The sequence below is a fragment of the Mya arenaria genome, chromosome 5 (genome assembly GCF_026914265.1).
Source record: "Mya arenaria isolate MELC-2E11 chromosome 5, ASM2691426v1".
In the NCBI taxonomy this organism is placed as follows: Eukaryota; Metazoa; Mollusca; class Bivalvia; order Myida; family Myidae; genus Mya; species Mya arenaria.
Genome location: NC_069126.1, coordinates 63,499,657 through 63,526,648, shown reverse-complemented (window position 1 = coordinate 63,526,648; position 26,992 = coordinate 63,499,657). Strand labels below are relative to the sequence as shown.

Below are 26,992 nucleotides of genomic sequence, written 5' to 3'. Positions count from 1 at the left end.
TTTAATGACTAAGAATGGGCGGAGTGAGCGTAGCTAATGAAAGCTTCTTAATCATTAATATCTTATTTCAAATCATCTAACAGACTTAGAATACAACCTCATTGGCTGACACATTGTTAACGCAAAACCCGACGCAGGGATTGTGTATCGGATGAGTGGCAGTGGGCGGACCTTTAAACACCCGCGAAAGATGAAATCATTAATGATTAAGCGTAGTGCTTAATGAATGCATGTCTGCAATTTCATTGGCTGAGAATGTAGGTTGTATTTGAATGTTTGTTACACATGTGGAACTTTATTACCATATATAGTGTTGGGAGTTATCAAGCACTTGAAATCAGTGTTATTATTCGTGAAAATTGGACAACTTTTATTATATATGGCATTATATGCTATATGAAATGTATTTTGAAGTTTCTGACCTTTAAGGCTCACATTTGTGTGCCTCCCAACAATATAATTTTGATATTTGAAACCGATTCCAGCTTTTACATATGAAAAAATGTGGATTTCGAAATCTCTGGTAAAAACTATGGAAGGTAATGGGGGTTATCATGGACTAAAGTAATTTTTTTGTATGATTTAATTTAAAATGTGTTTTGATGTCATTTTTTTTAAATTTCAATCATTAAATGGCTGAGTTCTGTTAAGACAGACAAGTTAAAGTGATTTCGAGTGCAAATATGTAAATATATTTTTTTCCGCAAATTACACAATTTTAACTGTGGGGGTGGCTATTTTCAAAGAGCTCTTAAATCTTCCGTTTTTTTTGCAATAGAACTTCAAATCAAACTTTGCTTTACTCTGAAATGATTAACGTATATGAAAAATAAAGGGTTGTCAAATGGACGGTTAACAATGTCAGAAATATTGACATTTAACAATGCTGCAAGTAGATCGCAGGGTTATTTCAATTTAGCAGCTAAACTTAAAGACTTTACTCTTGGGAAAAGGGGAGTGGAGAATGCGAAGAGATTCTATCTGCTGAATTACTAAATGCCTCTTAAATGATTCCTTTTAACTTATTGACATACGTATGCCGTTTATAGACAATATTTTGCTGAAGTAAAATCACCATTCGCATGTTTCCTTACTCCCAAATAAGATTTACAAAGATTAATAAAATTGTCTTTACATACTTAAATGGATGAATAAAGGTCGAAAACAATAGTTCTTATGAAGGATTCAGAATTTGATTTGAAAGAAAGGTGCAGAAAATACGCTATTTCTACCTTATGAGACGATAGTAGATCAGAGTAAATCGTTTAGCACTCACCAATCATTTAATATATTTGCGTTTTCAGCTATTAAATACACGATTACAATCTTGTTATCAGTAACTAATATTTTCCATTAATGCATTATATAGTAAGCAGCTAAAGGTTTATCACTCAAAATTTATGTTTGTTATACATGTGTATGTATTGATTATTAATAGGAGAGTCACTTTAAAGGAACTATGAGCATGTTTTAATTGATAGCAAACCGTTATGTGTAACGTTTTGAAATTATAAAATTATTTTTTATTTATTACATAAAATCATTTCCGGTTATTTTCTTCAATCAGTGTAATTATACAATGGATCGCTGCAGAAGTTAAGCCGTCGTTAAAACCTCATCAATGATCAGCCTTCCCTCGAATTAGAAGCCATAAATATGTAACCACCACGCGGTTTCGCGACGGATGATGTCAACCGTTTTGGCTTTGGCGGAAACAATGGAATCGAAGCTCAGTTGATATATCAGATGGCCATAAATAGTCGTTTTGTTTCCCGATTTGGTGTTTGTGTTGACGCACTTGAATGGCTGACATTACGACTCCTTTATTAGAACTTATAAAACGAAGAATTCAGTTACACAACCATTGTTAAATGGCATTGATATTTCCGATTAGTGGAATTAGTTGACAATTACGCGGAAATAGATTTCAACAATGAATTAATAGTATTTGCAGACCTTTTGGAGGCTAAAATTTCATGCATAATAAATTCTGACGTCAACAGAAATGGTTTATGACTTGCGAATCGGGAGTGCTGAATCGTTTCCTCTTCCGGCTAATAATTTCTGGAAACACTCCCTTTTGAAAACACTCGTGTATAAAAGTCTGATTTGTTAGTTTACAACCGACCACACAAACCATTTTAATGCCATTTTAAAGGGTTTCACATTGCCGACATGTTGTTAAAATTGAGAATTTTTATTTATTTATTTGAATGCACACCGAATAATTATTTGTTTAAACACTTTATTACAAAATGAAGGATGTTTGCCATATTTTCAAATGTTTATAAACAAAATACTTAAATATTAGACTTCTTGAGTTTTTAACAAACACAGCAAGTAGATCGTGTAGTAATTTAAATCTAGCAGTTAAACATAAGGACTATTCTCTTAGGAATCTTAATTGTTTATGCAATGATACACTTCACTTGGAATCATTTTGAACCTGGTTATACAAATCACATGTTGAAACGCTACAAATCATTAATATTATTATCATTATTTATTTTACGAACTACTTCTACTCACGCACCAGAATACATTCAAGGTTGTTTTCGATGAAAAATGTCCGAGGTGTTCCGATTGCAGGACACGGTTTTGAATTCAACACGTGATATTCCACACCCGAGGCGGACGCTCTACCACAGAACTATCGGGGCGGTCAATTTATGCTTTGATAATTATTGGAGATTCTCCCTGTCTGTGAAACAAACCACAGTGTAAAACGTAGTGATACTATAATGGAATCTCATCCCGTCACTACCAAATGACTAACTGTATCACATATGTATCATATATCATTTTAAAGTTTACCCCTTTTGTTTGCCCAAGAGTGGTAATTTATTATCAGGTCACATTGTCGGCGGTATCGGTCAGTGATGATAAAAAAATATTATAATCTGATTCAGACAAACTGGGCAATTCAGGCGAACCTTGCATCTGTGGCCTAATCCCTCTATAATACATGAAGCCGATTGATTGCCCCACGTCAGCCTTGGTGAACTCGAGATATTCAAGATGGCGATTAAGATGGCCGCCAGTGGGTTTAAAATGCCTTTTTAATGTTCTACCAAATGAAGTAAACACAAAAGATATGACCACATATCTATAACACTTTAAATAATGTGATTGTCGCTGTATATTGCAATATTTAATTTGTTTGCACTTTGTTTAATCCGATTGACATATTTTCCAGAATGTTGGTCGTATGTTATCTTTTGGTGCTTTAGTTTTGGCAGACCTACATAGTCATGGGTTTCTGGACCTTGAAAACCTCCATAATAACAAATTTAAAAAATATGTCGAACTTTGATAGCTAGTTGAAACGTTTTAAACCTTTGTACTATATATAGCTTTTAACAGTTATTAAAATAAAAACTACAAGAGAAGCTATTGGTTTCACTTAAAATAATTTGAAAAAAAAATACTTTTCAATATATTTGAAAACGAGCTTGTCTGAAATTCAAGCACATGGTTGTTGGGTTTCAATTAAACTTATTTGAGACTTGTAAGCTTGGACTTTAGAGATTTAATTCCTCATTCATTGACGTACCAACGTTCAAAACCCATTCATGTAAGAAATACGCATTTGTTGAACTCTTAAATCGGAAATGCAATTTGCCATACTTGTTTACATTGGGGGATTTTTCTGGCGATTGTATCACAATTTGAACTCATTAGCCAAGCTGTTTTTGTATATTGACTTACCTGTGATTGACTCTTTATTCCTGTGGCCTCGTTTTCAACAGCGTGCTAAGGAATCCGACCCTACAATAAGCTAGCTCTTTGATAGCTTCATTAAGGCTGCACTCTCACAGATTTACCGTTTTGACAACCTTTTTTAAAAGAATCGCCTTGGAATCAGCCAGTTTCTGCGTAATTGTCTGGAAACAAGCGATACAAGACTGCTGACAAAAGATCTGATCGCTGTTTTTTCATATTTACGTTCAAAAATTGATATATTTTATAGCAAAAAGCGTTATTAATGCTTTGAGAAAAATGAGTTTTTCGGCAATTTTTCAAACAATTAAGATCTGCTTTATTGTGAGTTATCTTATATGACTGAATGTGAGGCTTTGATTCCAAAATCAGCTGAATCTGAGACCAAAAAATATGGAAAAAATGACATAACTGTCAGTTTGTGAGAGTTCACCTTTAACTTTAATAATATACAGGGACACCTGGTTACTCCATACAATATTGGTATCCTTTGCAATGTATCTGATTGCTGATTACTAATACGAAAAAAGACACCTTTTTCATCAAGTTATTTTAGTTTGTATTTTATACTTTGTTTCATCTGAACTCGGACATACAATGGCCTAGTGTTCCATCTTTGAAGGCCAAACAAATATTTATATATGCAATCGAACCTCGTTGGCTCGAACTCCTTTGGACAATCCGAAAATACCTCGAGCCTCGTAAAATTGAGCCAAGCGGGATTGTTTACCTTCAGTATAAAGAAATCGGTCCATTACATCTAGTTCGAGCGAACTTGGAATTCGAGCCAAGCGAGTTCGAGCCAACGGGCTTCGACTGTAAAATATATATAATTTTTTAAATTCAGTAAAATCTTTACAATTTCTTTTTCTGAATATTACACTCTTTCAAATGCTACCAAATTAATATAGGGTCACAAGGCATGCAGCACTGGCCTATTTAAGGGTCGGCCTCCTAAACTCATGTGTTCATAAGATCCTCTCGAACCACAGGGCGTGGTAAGATAGGAAACGATAAAGATCATAGAGACTTTGAAATTGTGTAATGGTCGGAAAATTGACAACCTTATATGTAATCATTACACAATGGGGTTGAAATGTATACCTTTAAAACAAAACAGAGATAACTGGTGTATGCCTTTGATGACTCAGAACGAATGTTTTAAACACTGGATATGATTTACAAGGTCAATTTGGTACCGAGATTTTTTTTCTTGTTTTTTCCCCATTTAAACCTTGTATACTACATTATGGAGAGATCGGACAATATCTTCGTAGATCTTTTGCAATTATTTAATGGATCAACTTGAAGTAAACATCTTAGACTGATAATATGATGTTCACAATTTTATCTTGCTGCAAAAATTGCTTATGTGCAAATATTGTGCAACTAGTTAAGGTAATTTCAGTCAATGCTTGTAAATCATAATATTTGATGATTGACCTCTTTTAAAAAAAAACAACAACAAGAAAATAACCTTATGATGGTGTAAAACTGTTCAATATCACTGATACAGATAAAATATTGTATTAACTCGATATTTTAATAATGGTTGCATTGTTTTAATTATGTTCCTCCATTATTTCATGTTGTTCATTACTTTTGAGAGAATAAACATGTTAACTTGATGAAACTAAAAACCGAGTCAACGTTTTGGACTATCTCATGTCAGACACGATAAATCGAGTCAACGTTTTGGACTATCTCATGTCAGACACGATAAAGCGAGTCAACGTGTTGTCCATTTCTAATGTCAGACCCGATAAAGCGAGTCAACGTGTTGTCCATTTCGCATGTCAGACCCGATAAAGCGAGTCAACGTGTTGTCCATTTCTCATGTCAGACCCGATAAAGCGAGTCAACGTGTTGTTCGTTTCTGATGTCAGACCCGATAAAGCGAGTCAACGTGTTGTCCATTTCTCGTGTCAGAGCCGATAAAGCGAGTCAACGTGTTGTCCATTTCTCGTGTCAGATCCGATAAAGCGAGTCAACGTGTTGTTCATTTCTCATGTCAGACACGATAGCCTTTTTTTATGTCAGTCACGATAAAGCGAGTCAACTATTGTCCATTTCTCATGTCAACGTGTTGTCCATTTCTCATGTCGAACCCGATAAAGCGAGTCAACGTGTTGTCCATTTCGCATGTCTGACTCGATAAAGCGAGTCAACGTGTTGTCCGTTTCTCATGTCAGACACGATAAAGCGAGTCAACGTGTTGTCCATTTCTCATGTCAGACACGATCAGGCGAGTCAGCGTGTTGTCCATTTCTCATGTCAGACACGATCAGGCGAGTCAGCGTGTTGTCAGTTTCTGATGTCAGACCCGATCAGGCGAGTCAGCGTGTTGTCAGTTTCTGATGTCAGACACGATCAGGCGAGTCAGCGTGTTGTCAGTTTCTGATGTCAGACACGATGAGGCGAGTCAACGTGTTGTCCATTTCTCATGTCAGACACGATAAAGCGAATCAATGTGTTGTCCATTTCTCATGTCAGACACGATAAAGCGAGTCAATGTGTTGTCCGTTCCTGATGTCAGACACGATAAAGCGTCGGTCACGATAAAGCGAGTCAACGTGTTGTCCATTTCTCATGTCGGACACGATAGCCTTTTTTATGTCAGTCACGATAAAGCGAGTCAACTATTGTCCATTTCTCATGTCAACGTGTTGTCCATTTCTCATGTCAGTCACGATAAAGCGAGTCAACGTGTTGTCCATTTCTCATGTCAGACACGATAAAGCGAGTCAACGTGTTGTACATTTTTCATGTCAGACATTATAAAGCTAGTCAACGTGTTGTCAGACACGATAAAGCGTGTCAACGTGTTGTCCGTTTCTCATGTCAGACACGATAAAGCTTGTCAACGTGTTGTCCGTTTCTCATGTCAGACACGATAAAGCGTGTCAACGTGTTGTCCGTTTCTGATGTCAGACACGATAAAGCGAGTCAACGTGTTGTCCGTTTCTCATGTCAGACACGATAAAGCGAGTCAACGTGTTGTCCGTTTCTGATGTCAGACACGATAAAGCGAGTCAACGTGTTGTCCGTTTCTCATGTCAGACACGATAAAGCGAGTCAACGTGTTGTCCGTTTCTCATGTCAGACACGATAAAGCGAGTCAACGTGTTGTCCGTTTCTCATGTCAGACACGATAAAGCGAGTCAACGTGTTGTCCATTTCTCATGTCAGAGCCTATAACGCTTGACAATGTGATGTCCATTTCTTATGTCTAGGAGATCAAACCCGGGACCCCCTGCATGCGATTCAGGTGATCAACCAACGGGGCTTACCGGCCCAGGTGTCCCACGTACTCTCTGAACTGTGAACTTAAATCAAACACCCGTGCATCTAAAACCTGACAATTGTTGCAACATTGTTAATGTCCGTCGAAATTTAACAACGCCATAAAAGTATATTTCGAACGACAAACTGATCTTGGGTTTCATTGTGACTGAAGCTATACGAGTAACAATGAGATTATAAAATGAGCAAGTGTTTTGTTGCTCGGATTACAACATTATAGTATGAAATACCCGGTAGAATATAATGCGAGTTCTGCACGATTCTAAACAATTTTGGCACTTAGTTGAAGACAGAATACATACTGATCTGTAACATTAGCCATTACCGTTTGGTAATATTTAAGAACAACATGATTGGGGCGTACAGGAAAGATTCGTGCATTGAGAGATGTCGGAGTGAATCTTTCCTATCTCGGCACATTTTGCCGCAACAAATCGTGCGCTATCCACCGTGCACAGTAATTTGCCGCAACAAAATCGTGCGCTATCCACCGTGCACAGTATTTTGCCGCACTAAAATATCGTGCGCTATCCACCGTGCACAGCAATTTGCCGCAACAAAATCGTGCGCTATCAACCGTGCACAGTAGTTTGCCGCACTAAAATATCGTGCGCTATCCACCGTGCGAGGTATTTTGCCGCAACAAAATCGTGCACTATCCACCATGCACAGTTTTTTGCCGCAACAAAATCGTGCGCTATCCACCATGCACAGTATTTTGCCGCAACAAAATCGTGCGCTATCCACCTTGCACAGTATTTTGCCTCACTAGAATCGTGCACTTTCCACCGTGCACAGTATTTTGCCGCACTAAAATTATGCGCTGTCCACCGTGCACAGTATTTTGACGCACTAAAATATCGTGCGCTATCAACCGTGCACAGTAACTTGCCGCAACAAAATCATGCGCTATTCACCGTGCACAGTATTTTGCCGTGACAAAATCGTGCGCTATCCACCGTGCACAGTAGTTTGCCGCAATGAAATTGTGCGCTATCCACCGTGCACAGTAGTTTGCCGCAAGAAAAATCGTGCGCTATCCACCGTGCACAGTATTTTGCCGCAAGAAAATCGTGCGCTATCCAGCGTGCACAGTAGTTTGCCGCAAGAAAAATTGTGCGCTATCCACCGTGCACAGTATTTTGCCGCAACAAAATCGTGCGCTATCCACCGTGCACAGTATTTTGACGCACTAAAATATCGTGCGCTATCAACCGTGCACAGTAACTTGCCGCAACAAAATCATGCGCTATTCACCGTGCACAGTATTTTGCCGTAACAAAATCGTGCGCTATCCACCGTGCACAGTAGTTTGCCGCAAGGAAATTGTGCGCTATCCACCGTGCACAGTAGTTTGCCGCAAGAAAAATCGTGCGCTATCCACCGTGCACAGTAGTTTGCCGCAAGAAATTCGTGCGCTATCCAGCGTGCACAGTAGTTTGCCGCAAGAAAAATTGTGCGCTATCCACCGTGCACAGTATTTTGCCGCAACAAAATCGTGCGCTATCCAGCGTGCACAGTTGTTTGCCGCAAGAAAAATTGTGCGCTATCCACCGTGCACAGTAGTTTGCCGCAACAAAATCGATCGCTATCCACCGTGCACAGTATTTTGCATCTGCTGCTCTGACGTGATATAAGCAGATCGTTTGATACTTTATTTATGTCGTGTATTTATCGTTTGTCATTTCAAAATTATTTATCTTTACCGCTTAAGGTTAAAAAAGAAGAACATATTTTGATAAATATGATGTCACACTCTTGGTGACTCCAATACCCTTTAAGTTTTTAGAAATGAACTCTTATGTTGAAAACTCTTGGTAAAAGTGTGAAATGGGTATTAGCGGCTCATTAGTGTGCGACACTGAAGTGATGAACGTGTGACACAGATAGTGACTCATAGGTTGAGAAAGTGTGACATGGGTATCAGTGTGTGGCACATAAGTGTCAAAGTGTGTCACAAGTATTGGTGGATCACAGGTGGTAAATGGGTGACATTGGTATAAGTGGGACATTGGTGTTGAAAGGTTGACTTGGATATAAGTAGCTCATAAGTTCTGAAAGTGTGCCACGGGTATAAATGGCTCGAATGTGGTGACAGTGTGCCACGGGTATAAATGGCTCGAATGCGGTGAAAATGTGCCACGGGTATAAATGGCTCGAATGCGGTGAAAGTGTGCCACGGGTATAAATGGCTCGAATGCGGTGAAAGTGTGCCACGGGTATAAATGTCTCGAATGCGGTGAAAGTGTGCCACGGGTATAAATGTCTCGAATGCGGTGAAAGTGTGCCACGGGTATAAATGGCTCGAATGCGGTGAAAGTGTGCCACGGGTATAAATGTCTCGAATGCGGTGAAAGTGTGCCACGGGTATAAATGGCTCGAATGCGGTGAAAGTGTGCCACGGGTATAAATGGCTCGAATGCGGTGACAGTGTGCCACGGGTATAAATGGCTCGAATGCGGTGACAGTGTGCCACGGGTATAAATGGCTCGAATGCGGTGACAGTGTGCCACGGGTATAAATGGCTCGAATGCGGTGACAGTGTGCCACGGGTATAAATGGCTCGAATGCGGTGAAAGTGTGCCACGGGTATAAATGGCTCGAATGCGGTGAAAGTGTGCCACGGGTATAAATGGCTCGAATGCGGTGAAAGTGTGCCACGGGTATAAATGGCTCGAATGCGGTGAAAGTGTGCCACGGGTATAAATGGCTCGAATGCGGTGAAAGTGTGCCACGGGTATAAATGGCTCGAATGCGGTGAAAGTGTGCCACGGGTATAAATGGCTCGAATGCGGTGAAAGTGTGCCACGGGTATAAATGGCTCGAATGCGGTGAAAGTGTGCCACGGGTATAAATGGCTCGAATGCGGTGAAAGTGTGCCACGGGTATAAATGGCTCGAATGCGGTGAAAGTGTGCCACGGGTATAAATGGCTCGAATGCGGTGAAAGTGTGCCACGGGTATAAATGGCTCGAATGCGGTGACAGTGTGCCACGGGTATAAATGGCTCGAATGCGGTGACAGTGTGCCACGGGTATAAATGGCTCGAATGCGGTGACAGTGTGCCACGGGTATAAATGGCTCGAATGCGGTGACAGTGTGCCACGGGTATAAATGGCTCGAATGCGGTGACAGTGTGCCACGGGTATAAATGGCTCGAATGCGGTGACAGTGTGCCACGGGTATAAATGGCTCGAATGCGGTGACAGTGTGCCACGGGTATAAATGGCTCGAATGCGGTGACAGTGTGCCACGGGTATAAATGGCTCGAATGCGGTGACAGTGTGCCACGGGTATAAATGGCTCGAATGCGGTGACAGTGTGCCACGGGTATAAATGGCTCGAATGCGGTGACAGTGTGCCACGGGTATAAATGGCTCGAATGCGGTGACAGTGTGCCACGGGTATAAATGGCTCGAATGCGGTGAAAGTGTGCCACGGGTATAAATGGCTCGAATGCGGTGAAAGTGTGCCACGGGTATAAATGGCTCGAATGCGGTGAAAGTGTGCCACGGGTATAAATGGCTCGAATGCGGTGAAAGTGTGCCACGGGTATAAATGGCTCGAATGCGGTGAAAGTGTGCCACGGGTATAAATGGCTCGAATGCGGTGAAAGTGTGCCACGGGTATAAATGGCTCGAATGCGGTGAAAGTGTGCCACGGGTATAAATGGCTCGAATGCGGTGAAAGTGTGCCACGGGTATAAATGGCTCGAATGCGGTGAAAGTGTGCCACGGGTATAAATGGCTCGAATGCGGTGAAAGTGTGCCACGGGTATAAATGGCTCGAATGCGGTGAAAGTGTGCCACGGGTATAAATGGCTCGAATGCGGTGAAAGTGTGCCACGGGTATAAATGGCTCGAATGCGGTGAAAGTGTGCCACGGGTATAAAAGGCTCGAATGCGGTGAAAGTGTGCCACGGGTATAAATGTCTCGAATGCGGTGAAAGTGTGCCACGGGTATAAATGTCTCGAATGCGGTGAAAGTGTGCCACGGGTATAAATGGCTCGAATGCGGTGAAAGTGTGCCACGGGTATAAATGGCTCGAATGCGGTGAAAGTGTGCCACGGGTATAAATGGCTCGAATGCGGTGACAGTGTGCCACGGGTATAAATGGCTCGAATGCGGTGACAGTGTGCCACGGGTATAAATGGCTCGAATGCGGTGACAGTGTGCCACGGGTATAAATGGCTCGAATGCGGTGAAAGTGTGCCACGGGTATAAATGGCTCGAATGCGGTGAAAGTGTGCCACGGGTATAAATGGCTCGAATGCGGTGAAAGTGTGCCACGGGTATAAATGGCTCGAATGCGGTGAAAGTGTGCCACGGGTATAAATGGCTCGAATGTGGTGACAATGTGCCACGCCACGGGTATAAATGGCTCGAATGTGGTGAAAGTGTGCCACGGGTATAAATGGCTCGAATGTGGTGACATTGATATTAGAGGCAGAAAAGAGGTGAGCTGTGCCACGGTTTTAAGTGGCAAAAAATCCCAATGTCAAGCAAAACAGATTGTTGATACATCAAACATAGTTGAAATACATTTGAAACAATTTTGTAATACTGTATTCATTATTTCAAACGTTCGTGTCACATTACAAAAGTTTGAAAACATCATTTTGACTTTGACCTTGATTTGGGTCTAAATGTGCTTCATTCTTACCGTCTGCCTTGAATTTCTTTTTTCGTGACGAGTTCGGTTCTGTGGCGCTATGTAGCAAATGGCGACGATAAGTATCACGTTGAAGCACACTACGACTGTCCATCGCTTATTGTTTCACGACAACAGTTGTCTGCCCTGTCAATATATGAGTTGCTGATCCAACTTAAAAGATCATGATTTGTTGTTTTCTTTAAGATGTGGTTAAGCATTCTGGTACAATGTTTTTATTATATGGACCTTACATAATTTCATATTCATCAGTGTTTTATTGTATGAAAGTGCAAACATGTAAACTTGTTTGTGTAATATTTGTTTATTGTCTTGTGACGTCTAAATGGTGTGTTTGAATGTCTATTTTCAAGTATTTTGCCTTTAATGTGACGTTAAAATGTTAGTTTATGTTACTTTTGTTCAAAGTGAAATTCAACGATACTTTTAATTTTCAACACCTAAAGGGAGGAAACCTAAACACTGTTAATACTATTAGTGATACGGTGTTATCGTTTATGAACATATCAAGCTACTTTAAAGGGATTCGCTCATGTTTTTGGCATCGGTAATGCATCAGAAAACACTTTTACTCTTTGATACCGAAATTGCAGAAAAAGTACAATTAAAGTATAAACAACTGGTTGAAGTGGAAACCTTTATCGAATATATTGATAGATATCATGATTATGTCAATCAACCAATAAAACTACAGCCTTTTGCTGAATCGCGTCACTAACGCTTTTCAAAATCGACGATTTCAAAGACACTATTTGAGTATATATCAGCATTTGTTGAAGGGTTCCAGCCGCCTATATCTTAGTTTTAACATTCTTAATGATTTGGCACAGTTTATTTCGTTTAAGTCTTTTCTCAATGAACTGCATTTAACAAGCCATGAAAACGTGCCCTGAAAGGCAAATTATATATTTTATTGTATTTTTTTATCATATACTAGTATGTTGAAATACAAATATGTTGGAAAAGCTGTTTCTACTACTAAATCATCGATAATAGAAAACACAAAGTGATCATAGTCACAAAGAATGCAAGAATGCTGTAATCAATGGAAAAATGAGTATTTTGTTAAAAACTGCGTGACTCGTCAAACAAAGTTTCCAGACTCGATTTATGATACACATACGACAGGACGTATATTTACAATATAGAGAGAGATGGTTTATTTTGAATACATGTTCAATAAGCCACATGGCCCGTGAGAAAAACAAAATACACGATTTAACATTTACAAATGACATAGCAAGTGGAGCACGTAGGCTTGTACGTATAAAATAATGTAATATAAAATCCCCTACCTAATCTGTCAAATCCGTTAATTAATTCAATAATCTCAGTGTCTTTTTGCGTCGTGTATACGCCAATTAGTATGTGGAATCTCCAGGCTGATTTAAATTACTGAACAGATCTTTCTGAAGTCTACCCGGCTAGTTTCAGTACAAAACGGTTATGTTATGGCCTCCTTGCAGTCAAACTGGGAAGTCCGTGTATTCCTTGTGTTTTGGTCATAAAATTTCTTATAAAGACACTGTGATGCATTAGGAGGCTGACGCACCCTAAGGGCAAATAATTGGTAACGTCATTTCACCCAGATAGGAGATGCACCTAATATAGAGATTCACCTTTATCTGTTAGACCCGCAACTCTAATTCATGCTAACATTTAAGATATTTAAGAACATTATATTTTTCTATATTTAGACCTGCACTCCTATTATTTGGTATGCAAATAAAGATGTTCATCTATATTTAGATCTGCAAACCTATGTTATGGAATGCAGATAAAGATGCTCATCTATATTTAGACCTGCACCCCTATGTTATGGTATGCGAATAAAGATGCTCATCTATATTCAGACCTGCACCCCTATGTTATGGTAATCGAATAAGGTTGCTCATCTATATTTAGACCTGCACCCCTATGTTATGGTATGCGAATAAGGATGCTCACCTATATTTAGACCTGCACCCCTATGTTATGGTATGCGAATAAAGATGCTCATCTAATTTAAGACCTGCACCCCTATGCTATGGTATGCGAATAAAGATGCTCATCTATATTTAGACCTGTACCCCTATGTTATGGTATGCGAATAAGGATGCTCACCTATATTTAGACCTGCACCCCTATGTTATGGTATGCGAATAAGGATGCTCACCTATATTTGGACCTGCACCCCTATGTTATGGTATGCGAAAAAAGATGCTCATCAATATTTAGACCTGCACCCCTATGTTATGGTATGCAAATAAAGATGCTCATCAATATTGAGACCCGCACCCCTATGTTATTGTATGCGAAAAAAGATGCTCATCAATATTTAGACCCGCACCCCTATGTTATTGTATGCGAAAAAAGATGCTCATCAATATTTAGACCCGCACCCCTATGTTATTGTATGCGAATAAAGATGCTCATCTATATTTAGACCTGCACCCCTATGTTATGGTATGCGAAAAAAGATGCTCATCTATATTTAGACCCGCACCCCTATGTTATTGTATGCGAATAAAGATGCTCATCTATATTTAGACCTGCACCCCTATGTTATGGTATGCGAAAAAAGATGCTCATCTATATTTAGACCCGCACCCCTATGTTATGGTATGCGAAAAAAGATGCTCATCAATATTGAGACCCGCACCCCTATGTTATTGTATGCGAATAAAGATGCTCATCTATATTTAGATCTGCACCCCTATGTTATGGTATGCGAAAAAAGATGCTCATCTATATTTAGACCTGCACCCCTATGTTATGGTATGCGAAAAAAGATGCTCATCAATATTGAGACCCGCACCCCTATGTTATTGTATGCGAATAAAGATGCTCATCTATATTTAGACCTGCACCCCTATGTTATGGTATGCGAATAAAGATGCTCATCTAAATTTAGACCTGCACCCCAATGTTATGGTATGCGAATAAAGATGCTCATCTATATTTAGACCTGCACCCCAATGTTATGGTATGCGAATAAGGATGCTCATCAATAGTGAGACCCGCACCCCTATGTTATTGTATGCGAATAAAGATGCTCATCTATATTTAGACCTGCACCCCTATGTTATGGTATGCGAATAAAGATGCTCATCTAAATTTAGACCTGCACCCCAATGTTATGGTATGCGAATAAAGATGCTCATCTATATTTAGACCTGCACCCCAATGTTATGGTATGCGAATAAGGATGCTCATCAATAGTGAGACCCGCACCCCTATGTTATTGTATGCGAATAAAGATGCTCATCTAAATCTAGACCTGCACCCCTATGTTATGGTATGCGAATAAAGATGCTCATCTAAATTTAGACCTGCACCCCTATGTTATGGTATGCGAATAAGGATGCTCACCTATATTTAGACCTGCACCCTTATGTTATGGTATGCGAATAAGGATGCTCACCTATATTTAGACCTGCACCCCTATGTTATGGTATGCGAATAAGGATGCTCATCAATATTCAGACCTGCACCCCTATGTTATGGTATGCAGTTAAAGATACTCATCTATATTTAGTCCTGCACCCCTATGTTATGGTATGCAGTTAAAGATACTCATCTATATTTAGACCCGCACCCCTATGTTATTATATGCGAATAAAGATGCTCATCTAAATTTAGACCCGCACCCCTATGTTATGGTATGCGAATAAAGATGCTCATCTAAATTTAGACCTGCACCCCTATGTTATGGTATGCGAATAAAGATGCCCACCTATATTAAGACCTGCACCCCTATGTTATGGTATGCGAATAAGGATGCTCACCTATATTTAGACCTGCACCCCTATGTTATGGTATGCGAATAAGGATGCTCACCTATATTTAGACCTGCACCCTTATGTTATGGTATGCGAATAAGGATGCTCACCTATATTTAGACCTGCACCCTTATGTTATGGTATGCGAATAAGGATGCTCACCTATATTTAGACCTGCACCCTTATGCTATGTAATGCGAATAAGGATGCTCACCTATATTTAGACCTGCACCCCTATGTTATGGTATGCGAATAAGGATGCTCATCTATATTCAGACCTGCACCCCTATGTTATGGTATGCAGTTAAAGATACTCATTTATATTTAGACCTGCACCCTTATGTTATGATGGCGAATAAGGATGCTCATCGATATTGAGACCAGCACCCCTATGTCATGGTATGCGAATAAGGATGCTAATCGATATTAAGATCCGCACCCCTATGTTATTGTATGCGAATAAGGATGCTCATCAATATTGAGACCCGCTCCCCTATGAAATGGTATGCGAATAAGGATGCTCATCGATATTTAGACCTGCAACCCTATGTTATGGTATGCAAATAAGGATGCTCATCTATATTCAGACCTGCACCCTTATGTAATGGTATGCGAATAAGGATGCTCATCGATATTGAGATCCGCACCCCTATGTTATGGTATGCGAATAAGGATGCACATCGATATTGAGACCCGCTCCCCTATGCTATGGTATGCGAATAAGGATGCTCATCTATATTCAGACCTGCACCCCTATGTTATGGTATGCGAATAAGGATGCTCATCTATATACAGACCTGCACCCCTATGTTATTGTATGCAGTTAAAGATACTCATCTATATTTAGACCTGCACCCTTATGTTATGGTATGCGAATAAGGATGCTCATCGATATTGAGACCAGCTACCCTATGTTATGGTATGCGAATAAGGATGCTCATCGATATTGAGACCAGCTACCCTATGTTATGGTATGCGAATAAGGATGCTCATCGATATTGAGACCAGCTACCCTATGTTATGGTATGCGAATAAAGATGCTCATCTATATTTAGACCTGCACCCTTATGTTATGGTATGCGAATAAGGATGCTCATCGATATTGAGACCAGCTACCCTATGTTATGGTATGCGAATAAGGATGCTCATCGATATTGAGATCCGCACCCCTTTGTTATGGTATGCGAATAAGGATGCTCATCGATATTGAGACCCGCTCCCCTATGTTATGTAATGCGAATAAGGATGCTCATCTATATTTAGTCCAGCATCCCTATGTTATGGTATGCGAATAAGTATGCTCATCTATATTCAGACCTGCACCCCTATGTTATGGTATGCAGTTAAAGATGCTCATCTATATTTAGACCTGCACCCTTATGTTATGGTATGCGTATAAGGATGCTCATCGATATTGAGACCAGCTCCCCTATGTTATGGTATGCGAATAAGGATGCTCATCGATATTGAGATCCGCACCCCTATGTTATGGTATGCGAATAAGGATGCTCATCGATATTGAGACCCGCTCCCCTATGTTATGGTATGCGAATAAGGATGCCCATTGATATTGAGACCCGCTCACCTATGTTATGGTATGCGAATAAGGATGCTCATTGATATTGAGACCCGCATCCCTATGTTATGGTTTGCGAATAAGGATGCTCATCGATATTGAGACCCGCACTCCTATGTTATGGTATGCAGATAAACATGCTCATCTATATTTAGACCTGCACCCCTATGTTATGGTATGCGAATAAGGATGCTCATCTATAATTAGACCTGCACCCATATGTTATGGTATGCGATTTAGGATGCTCATCTATATTTAGACCTGCACCCCTATGTTATGGTATGCGATTTAGGATGCTCATCTATATTCAGACCTTCACCCCTATGTTATGGTATGCGATTTAGGATGCTCACCTATATTTAGACCTGCACCCCTATGTTATGGTATGCGATTTAGGATGCTCATCTATATTCAGACCTGCACCCCTATGTTATGGTATGCGAATAAGGATGCTCATCTATATTCAGACCTGCACCCCTATGTTATGGTATGCGAATAAGGATGCTCATCTATATTAAGACCTGCACCCCTATGTTATGGTATGCGAATAAGGATGCTCATCTATATTCAGACCTGCACCCTTATGTTATGGTATGCGAATAAGGATGCTCATCTATATTCAGACCTGCACCCCTATGTTATGGTATGCGATTAAGGATGCTCATCTATATTTAGACCTGCACCCCTATGTTATGGTATGCGATTTAGGATGCTCATCTATATTCAGACCTGCACCCCTATGTTATGGTATGCGAATAAGGATGCTCATCTATATTTAGACCTGCACCCATATGTTATGGTATGCGATTTAGGATGCTCATCTATATTTAGACCTGCACCCCTATGTTATGGTATGCGATTTAGGATGCTCATCTATATTCAGACCTGCACCCCTATGTTATGGTATGCGATTTAGGATGCTCATCTATATTTAGACCTGCACCCCTATGTTATGGTATGCGATTTAGGATGCTCATCTATATTTAGACCCCTACCTCTAAGTATTGAAGACCTCTACTACATTAGATCAGGGTGCATCTCTATTTTGTACATAACAATAAGAAGAAGGCTACATTTGACCCTAATTGTGGTGTGTGTATTTCTTTTCTCTACAGTGAGTTGTCAATGTACCATTAACAACTTCGCCTTATAACCTGTAATTTTGATTTCATTACTGTATGACAAATGAAAGATTATAAATAATTGAAAATGAGTTTTATTTAATTTCAGTTTAATGAGCTATTTTAAAGGTACTCGCTCATTATTTTGTATAATGGACTTTTTTGTATGACGAAATGAAGTGCGGCACATCGTTAGGAATGTTAAAACTAAGATACCAAAAGCAGGAACCCTTCAACAAATGTTGATATTTGCTCAAACATCGTCTTTGAACACCAAAATTTTCACTTAATTATAGCTTTTTGTTGCGTGATTGGTTGATCGACATTATCAGGTGATGTTATCAATGTATTGTTAAGAGGTCAAAATATCCACCAATTTTGAAGAAGTTACGGTGGCCTTGTGTTTTTGGCGTCGACTTGACCTTACCGACTTGGTTTCGCACTCCGCTAAACCCGTTATATATTTGTATACTAAATAACTGTATATTTTTTTTGCAATTTCAATATCGTAGATATAAAATAATGATAAAATAATAGGTTTCAGATGCATTATCGGTAAAACCAATGTTTGGTCCAAAAACATGAGTGGGCACCTTTAAAGCCTGTAATATTAAGGTGTGTTTAAGGTAAAGAAGGGTTTCAAAATATGTTCCCAAACCCGTCACATTCACATGAAGTATTATCGTTATCTGTTAACGGGCGCGTTCGACAAATATTACCATTGCTATTTCTCGTCGTTGTGAAATGCTACATCAGCGTTGGACATATATTATTGAATGTGACGAAGAGATTGAAGGATTTTAAATATTAATTTACATGATTAAAATGCAAACCTTAGCTTTGACTGCCTGTGTTTTGTGCTCAATTTTGGGTGAGTATATAATTATTATTTTTTAATACAATAGGTTTCATAGAAAGATTAATCTATTAATTCTGGAGCTATATTTTATTTTTATAATACTGTAACTAAATTTAACCTTATTTTAATGAAGAAAACAAAAAGAAAAAAATCCTCTCTCACGTTTACGAAGCCATTTATGTGCTGTTTCTTTTACAGGTTTTTACCTGGCGTCAGCAAATTTAAGTAAATACACACGACTGGAAGGGGACAATCTGCTCGTGAGATGTAACGCGACAGAATCAGATGATATTGAAATATACTGGCAGAAAAATGGAACAGAACACCAACCCTACCGTCAAAATGGAACTGATTTTATTGTGTTCAACATAAAGCGGGCGTTTTCGGGCCAATACATTTGTTACGCACTAAACACGACGTTTTATCCGTATTACAACGAAACCGGAGCTAACGTCACTGTTGACGTCATTACGGTGGACGTCGAGTGTAAGTTTTAAAAGGTTTAATAATCTAAATATGCACAGTGTTATTGTGTGTGTAAAATGCCACTTTTTGTTTTGAGGCCCGAAAACGTAATCGGTACTTTTCGGTACATTTCGGTTGATTATACATTGATTATAGACATTTGAGGTCCACGTTTTAAGCGACTCTGCTTCCATAAAAGTGAAACTATTATTGAAAATCAAAACATAGGCATGTATTACAAACATTAATTTTGATTGATTAACCTTTAACAACTTACTTAATATTGCGTTTATGGAAAATATTAATAACTGATAACAAGATTATAACCGTGTAATTAATAGCTGAAAACGCAACAAAATTAAATGATTGGTGAGTGCTAAAAGATTTACTGTGATCTACTATCGTTTCATAAGGTAGAAATACCGTGTTTTCTGCACCTTTCTTTTAAATCAAACTCGGTATCCTGCATAAGAACCATTGTTTTCCGACATTTATTCACCATTTTTGTATATTATTATTGTGTTTATTGTGGTAACGCTTATTTGGGAGTAAGAGTGCATCTTTACTGCTCAGTATCCGCATTCACTTACGTCTTGATTCTGAGGTTGAAAGTTGAAACACTCAAAATTGCAAACATTTTATTCTACATTTATTGTTTTAAGTGCAAAAATTGTAATAAAAAAATGTTTTGTTTTACAAAAAAACATGTTTAACTATTATATACACATGTTTTTGTAAAAAATTAACTAAATTAACGATATTTTATCATAGGTGTATTTTAATTTTTTTTTTTTTATAGAGTCTCAAATTTTGACCCATGACGTATGCGGAGAAGGGCCCTGTCCCCAGTCATTCCTCAAACTCTAGCTTAACCCATTTCTCCACACAAAACTATGGCATGATATATATTTGTTAATATTATACCGTTTTTAAATGTGCATTCCCCTTTGCCTTGTATTGTTAAGCAGTATTTCTCAATGTTCTGAAGAATAATATTTCTAGAGCAAAAATGCACATGCGAACTAACTCAAAAATAAGATATTGCACTCGATTTTTGTTTTATGCATTGCCAATGCCTTTATTTACATATGCTACTTTGATTTTTACATCATAGTATTGATAAATAAAACATTAATAAGAATATAAAACAACCATCATTTGTTACCTTCCTTTTTAATTATATATAAGGTTTAAATAAGGTTGTCAGTTGAGACAAGACTTAAGAAATTTCGTGAGATACGGACCTGCTGGACTTCTATTTTAGTTTAAGATATATCACAAGGTGGCTCAAAGTCATTAACTTGTGCAATGCCAAATGCAAACATATCGGTTTCAGCTGAATAAACATTTTGACTACTGATGACGGCCTGAAAATTCATATCTTCACTTCCAGGCAACAATCTGGAATTTTGAAAAGACTAATATGCTGTTGGCTCTTGTAATATAAAATACGAGGTTTAAAACCTAGGTAATCCAGTATTCTGGTACTTTTATTGATACATTGGTTGAATATTTTTATAATCTATTATCGTTGTATAATTTTAGATCCAGCAGAAGTAGACAGATTCAGTATTTTCCCAACAGTGGTGCATGAAAACGAGACTTGGCTGATAGAGTGCAACTTCCAAGGTAACCCTCGCCCCACGTGGTCCATTTTCAACAGGGATACGGGTGAAGGAATGATGTCTGCTATTCATGCTACTGCCGATGTGACCCTGGGGCCAAATAAAGCCAGATGTGAAAGTATGGGGCACTGGACATGTACTGGACACAACAGACTGTCCCATCACAAAAATGCAACTGGAGAGGGGATGTTAACCGTTTATTGTAAGTCGGTTTTAATGTCTGTATTTTTAAAGTAAAGGGGACGTACACAAAACATTTCCAACTGTTTAAAGGTCAATGCACAACCCAATCTACACCGTTTCAGGGTTCCCCCTGGGTTCTAAAAAGTTGTCGCCACTTTTTCGCGGGGGGTTAAGGGGCCCGCGATAGGCCCCCTTACGGGTCCAGGGCAGCGCCCTTGTGGGGGCCAAGGGGGCGAAGCCCCCTGAAGCTCATGGGGTTTAAGCATTTTAAGAGCCTTAAATTGCATTTAATTAGCACATTGTCGTGCAAATCATAACATTTTGTTGTACATGAAGCACAAGATATTAATAGCAAATTGTTAATCTGTTGACAAAATTCATTATATATGGACTAGTATATAAATAAAAAATATTGCAAAAAATGTGACATAAACATCAATATGTTGATTTCAGTCTAATGCCTGCATACAATAAAAGAATACATTTGTGAAATTATGAGATAAATTTAGAATAAATGGAAACTCAAAGAAATATACATTCTACAACGGTTTAACATCATGCTTGGTTTCTTTAAATTATACCTGAACGAAAATTGATTCATCGTAATTTTACGTTTGATTAAAAACCAACGACAAATTAAACACATTAGAACGACAAACCGACAAGATTTGTATTAAAGTAATTGTTATATTCATTTCGGCGTAAACAGGCATGTTTTTCCGTGGTTATAAGTAATAACTATGTAAGAGTCATTTGGAACTCCTTGGCCTTTTTTCATCGAAAACAACCTCGGATGTATATGAATGGTTAACAGTGTCAGAAATCTTTACATTTGAACTACACTGCATGTATATCGCGTAGTAATTTCTATTTAGCAGTTACACTTAATGACTTTACTCTTGGGAATCTTATTTTTAATGCAATAATTCAAATTACTTGCAATCATTTTAAACGTTTATATACGTAAAACACTACAATTAATTAATACTCTTGTTTGGATTTTACGAACTACTTCTACTGATGTACCGGCATTCACCCGAGGTTTTTTTTCGATGGAAAACGGCCGAGGAGTTCCGAATGTGAAAGAGTATTATGATTATCTAAGGAATGATAAAGAGCAGAGAACCCCGTAACAGATGGCATTCGAACCCTGTTTCGCTGACTGTTCTGAAGCAATGACACTAACATAAAAAGAAAAAAAAATAGTTTACACTTATTTCTTATAACTCGATTGTGACGCAGACTGATAGCTTATACTCTAGAGTCCGTTTCCTGGGTAGAAACCAGTATTGTGTCTATTTTGAGAGGCCATGAGAAAGTACCCCTGATGGGGATCGAACCAACAACATCTTGGGTAAGAGGCAGACACCTATACCATAAGACCATTCAACCCTCTTACATGTATTGATAACTATATGTCGATGCATGTGTGGTCGATGTAGTGTTTATTCGTTATGTAGCTCTCGTTCAGTGTCCCTAAGGCCTGGAACTTGGGCCCTTTAAAAAGGGTTTTATTGTTAATTGCTTGGCTTAATGTTTTCATTGAAGTATTGTACCCAAGTTCTATGATTGGCAGGTTCTCCGCGACCACAATGGGCTCAAGTTTACATCGAACAAGGTGAAAAGGGAAAACCTGCCAGACTGGAAATGAACTTCACTGCCTATCCTGTACCAAAGATAACGTGGTCGAGGGACGACGGCAGGCCGGTTCTAGCTCAGATAGACACATGGAAGAACAGAACTATCATGTTTTGGGATAAATTGAATCCGGTTAAAGTTAGGTAAGTGTTTTTGTTGATGTTATTTGTTTGTCGAAAGTCCTTGTCCATACGATGACCTTTATTTCAAATCGACCAACTGAAATAATCATTTTGGAAGATAGGTCATACTTACATACACTTTTGTGTGATTGGGACCTTTCGCTGAACGCAATGACACATGACAAACTAAAACACCCACATGTATACATAGGCTTCTTTTAAAGGTAGTTTCCGCTTGATTTCAGTGATTTTGGGAATTACACACTCACTATGACCAACGAGTACGGCACATATACATCTCACTATCAACTTAAGGCTAACGGTGAGACTTTACTTATTTATAATTATAATCTTCGATACTTAACACGCTTCCATAATAATTAACATAAACGCAATTTCTATTCGTTTCAAAATTAGTCAAATTAACCTTGTATGATATATCTATTACTTTATACGAATTATGTGATCGCGCAATCTCATTAAAATCATATCGTGACGTTAACGTCATTTCATTACGTTATGTACGTAGCGTAACGTCGTGAAGCGTGGATTGGGGATTTTATTTTAATAAGTTTTGGGATCGCCTCTGTTTGTATTAATTCATTTAGCTCTGTTTCAACTGAAGAATATTTACATACATTTTTTTCTCATTTATTTTTCACATAGATACATATATCAGTACAGTTTTAAATTCTCAACATATACAACATATCTATGTATGTTGATAGGAAATACATATATTCAGAAACAATAATGCTCTCACACATGCACACGCACAAACACTCGCTCCCACACGCGCACACACGCACGCACACATACACATTTCATACACACCCGATCGTATGATGTTTATACGATCGGTGTCCCCTGTATTAGATTCCATTAATGTTTTTTATATTTTTAAGTCTAAGATTTCTTTGTATGGCTAATTGTGTCTTTTATTATTAAATTATATTTACATACATAACATATAACCCTAATGACAATTTATTCAGGATACCCGGAAACGCCAACTAACGTCAGTATTTCTGACGTCACCTACGATAGCGTCACAATCACATGGACGTCCGGGTTTGACATGGGGTCCAGACAGCATTTTATCGTCATGAAGATGTTCGATGGCCATGCATTTTCCTCGGTAAATAACTCAATATTTCATAAACATGTACGCAGAAAACACACTCTAAACAACGACTTTAGAGAACAACCTACTTTTAAAGCCAATCATTAAGTACTAGATATAATCATTAAGATTTTCAACTTTTCGGGGTGTTAAAAAGGTCGGCCTACTGCCGCTCATCAGATACACACTCCCTGCTTCAGAACTTGCGTTGTCAATGTATCGGCCAATGAGGTTGTATTTTAAGTCTGTTACATGACATGAAGTGAATTAAGTGATTAAGAAGGACTCGTTCGCCTAAAACTCCTCCTTATCATTAAAAATTTTCTTCATGCCATCTACCTATTAGTATTACTTAAACAATCGAACAAGCCACATATGAGCATTGCTATGTGACGTCGTTGGTCCCTCGTTCAGAGTGTGTCATGCCTTAACATTGCCTCTGTAACAGGGGTATGTGTAAATGTTTGTCGACTTGACTTGTCCCTGTAGCTTTCAGTGCAATTTTAAAGATGTATGCGGATATGGATGATAACGCCAGTGCTTGGGTATGACGGATGTGAATGCCTGTATTGTTACAATCATGTCATTTCACAAATGCCTAGAAATGTCCATATTAACGAACATACATAGGGAATAGCTTACCAGCGACACAAAAGAGCTATTATGATTCATTTGAAGATACAAGGTCAAGCCAAGTAGCAAAAATGCTAACAATAACTCTGTTTCACAAACTTCTAATTTAAATAAACCATTTGCTTTGTGTAGTGTTAACATATGTTATGTTGCTTTTGTTTATGTCACCTGCCTTCGTTAGCAGTGCGGTAGTCATTGCCCAGAAATCAACTGACTATTGACCGTTAGTTTATGCGCACACAGTGAAAGGAAAATATGACACATTGCCCAGAAGTCAACTGACTATTGACCGTTAGTTTATGCACACACAGTGAAAGGGAAATATGACACTTATCAACGTGAATGCATACATTTATCAATGAATGATATGGTTACCGCTTAGGGACCTTTTAATGGTTGGTGAAATTACATAGGAATTTTAAACCTGTCTCTATACACGTCACTTATTGGTCAAGTGCACGGCAAACAATGTAAACAACAAGTCTCGATTCAGGTAGGTTTTTTAAAGATAACTTTCTAAATACTGAGAGAATTTTAGTCCTATATAGACCATTAACCCCGCAATTAAGAGCACTTTCCACGGCTTTAAAGAACTTTCTCTAGAATCCTCTTGTTTTTTTTCTTCTGAAAAACTTGACCAACTGATTTCTCTGAGTTGAAAATTTCGGCAAAGTACACGCACAGACACGGCTGCCATATCAACAATATAATCGCAATGTATATATAAAAGGCTTTAAATTTGTTGTTATGATGTTTACAAAATTTGCCGTGCTCTTGACCAATAAGTCACGTGAGTTTCCCACCGTGTTATAGTTCTCTGACGTTTTGTTATTATAGCTTTCAGGATGGATCGAGGACAACTCTACCACTCATGGCATCAATCAAACATGGTCTTATCAGCTTACAGGGCTTGATAGCGATACCTTCTACAATATATCTATGGTTGCAGAGAATAGGGAATTTATGTCCGGATTCTCAAAGCCCTTTATTACATTTTGGACGAAAGGTAATGCAGCACAACATTGAGTAAGATATGATCACACGTGTAGAAGCAGAAAATAGCATAGTATTTTATAGGCTAAGAAATATTTTGATATCTTCTGTCAAAAGATAATTTAGAAATTAACGTCACTAACTTGCTTGTTTACATCAGTTGTGACCCCTGGTGACCCATGTCAGCACCCCTTTAAGTCCCTTGATTCCTCACCCTTGATAAGTCTTGCCGAATTGCCATATTGTCACGGTGGCTCTTATCTGGCTAGCGTACAAATCCAAATCGTCCAAGTAAGCATGTTTATGTCAATACTGGAAAAAAATAACGAAAATACACCAGAATTCCGAAAAGGATCCCAAATCCCCCTTAACTACATTTAAAACGTATAATCATATGTTTTGGGAGAGGGGGTGCGCATCCAAAATTATGCCAAAATTTTACACCCGCTCAAACACCAATTTTCGCGTCCAGGTATACAACTGTACCATGCTAGTTATTCTGCTGTTTAATAGTAATTGATCTCTGTAGTTCAATTTCGTAACTCTGTTATATTTTCTTAGCGGCGCCTCCGATGCCAGAAGATTACACACTATCAAGTTCCTCACTTGCTATCGTGGTAGGAGCGTCTCTTGGGGCCCTTGCGTTCCTAGGAACATTGGCATACCTCGTGTACTTCTTCAAGTGGAGGAAAATGAGAATACATTGTATGAAGCTTTTAGAAAGATGTCATAATTCGTTATTTGTAGACTAACAAACAAAATCAATCCAATAATATTTCAATTCCGTAAACTAATATTTGATTCAATTAGGATTTATGTATTACTTATATCTAAATTAAATTATTTTATGTATTATAATTTAATAATACAGTTTTATTTGAAAGACATCCAACCTAAGTCATATACTATACACTATATAATTATCACTCTATTTCAGATGTGAAGAAGTAATCTAATTCAGATATCAAGCTACATTTCGGGATAGTGCAATAACCTTTCTTTCCGCCTCAAGATGTTAAACTGTGTACTGTTCGTTTGATATCTCCACGATAATGTGTGAGATTGTGTAAATGTTGAAACAACCCCCTCCGTGTGCAGGCTAAGCGAATACAGCACATATACTTTACAAATTAGACTTTTTGGTGTATACAGCACGATCTTAAAGTATATTCGAACTCTGACAACGGATGTCTGTCAGA

General features: G+C 38.5%; 1 protein-coding gene across 1 annotated transcript; it reads left to right on the top strand.

The window, feature by feature from the left end:
* The first annotated feature begins 3,018 nt into the window (after positions 1–3,018).
* On the top strand, positions 3,019–26,992 carry LOC128235875 (hemicentin-2-like). The gene is made up of 9 exons (XM_052950662.1): positions 3,019–3,040; positions 19,210–19,497; positions 21,022–21,303; positions 22,861–23,065; positions 23,290–23,366; positions 24,040–24,182; positions 25,638–25,806; positions 26,355–26,498; positions 26,731–26,992. Exons 1-9 carry the CDS (start codon positions 3,019–3,021, stop codon positions 26,742–26,744), a joined length of 1,344 nt encoding a protein of 447 aa, XP_052806622.1. The 3' UTR covers positions 26,745–26,992.

Excerpts from the sequence above, each read along its gene's own strand:
- LOC128235875 (XM_052950662.1), top strand. The coding sequence starts at position 3,019 with ATGGCGATTAAGATGGCCGCCA. Across the intron at positions 21,304-22,860 it reads GGGGATGTTAACCGTTTATT|GTTCTCCGCGACCACAATGG; the intron begins GTAAGTCGGTTT and ends TATGATTGGCAG. Across the intron at positions 24,183-25,637 it reads ATGGCCATGCATTTTCCTCG|CTTTCAGGATGGATCGAGGA; the intron begins GTAAATAACTCA and ends TTGTTATTATAG.